Raw genomic sequence first — 1,162 nt, 5'->3', positions numbered from 1 at the left:
CGTTCAGGGTCGAAGGTATCCGCAGGAAAGCGGAAGCTTTTCCCTCGAGGTGTTGTTACTAAATTGATCCGTTTCTATTTCGAGCTGCAGCCGATATCGAATCCTTCACCGAGCTGCTGGGACTCAGGAGCCCTCTGACACCCCCCTAACGCCTTGTGGGATTGGGTTTCCATGACGACGGTACAGGACAGTGATGCCCCCCTCCCCCCCCTTCCTTCTCTCTCCCTCCGCTCCGTCCGCACGTGCTTCCGAGTCCCATCGTCTGGATGTGACATTAAACGCTACGCCTAATCACTTAATTGCTTTTCTAATTAGCTTTTCTTCCACTAATTAACGTCTGTTTACCTTCCAGAAGGGGGAGGGTGTGGGTGTGTGTGTGTGTGTGTGTGTGTGTGTGTGTGTGTGTGTGTGTGTGTGTGTGTGTGTGTGTGTGTGTGTGTGTGTGTGTGTGTGTGTGTGTTGGGGGGGGGGGTTATGGAGAGGAAACTCGCATCGCGACTGCCGGCTGCACAAAATGTGTTTGGCAAAATAACAACAATCAAAATAATAATTACAATAATAATACATTTTATAAAGTTCAAGTTAAACTTTATTGTCTAGATATGACCTGTTTCTCATGAATTTGACAGTTTCTATTTAAAATATTAGTTCTTTACGCCACTGTTAGTGTACACGCACGCGACTTTTTCTCGAATTTCAAGATTTATTTCAACCTATTCCTGAATGTTAATGCTCAAAATAATCTTCTAATTAAAATATTACAACGTGATTCTTGGAAAAATAGCTCTCCTCACACACACACAAACAGACAAACACACACACACACACACACACACAGAGTCTATCAAACCCTAACTCCAGCTGTGTTACTCCCGCGTGGTGCTCTTAGCGGTCACCGAGGTGGAAAGAAGGCTGCACGGCTCATTGCACCGGCCCAGAGACGCTGACTGCTGGTGGGTCAGGTGAGAGTAGTGGAAGCTCCTAAATATCAAATGTTGGGTTTCTTGTTAAGAGCGTTAGTAACAAAGAGAGTTCTGTTTCCGTTCATATGTAGTACATTACAGTAGATGTAGACATTATACTATATGTAGTACATCGAAAAAAAAGCATGTATAGAGCGGCATATCTCCACCAAACTCCATGTAAATAATCACTACTTTTA

General features: G+C 44.3%; 1 protein-coding gene across 1 annotated transcript in view; it reads left to right on the top strand.

Moving 5' to 3' along the window:
• LOC117959745 (cytochrome c oxidase subunit 5B, mitochondrial-like) overlaps positions 1-1,162 on the top strand; it is a 4,832-nt gene that overhangs the window by 2,142 nt on the left and 1,528 nt on the right. Inside the window, exon 2 of the mRNA XM_034897025.1 lies at positions 890-962. Within this exon, the coding sequence (XP_034752916.1) occupies positions 890-962 (73 nt within the window). The remainder of the gene's footprint in view (positions 1-889; positions 963-1,162) is intronic.

Source organism: Etheostoma cragini, chromosome 16 (assembly GCF_013103735.1).
Source record: "Etheostoma cragini isolate CJK2018 chromosome 16, CSU_Ecrag_1.0, whole genome shotgun sequence".
Lineage (NCBI taxonomy): Eukaryota > Metazoa > Chordata > Actinopteri > Perciformes > Percidae > Etheostoma > Etheostoma cragini.
This window is presented reverse-complemented; position numbering and strand designations above follow the sequence as displayed.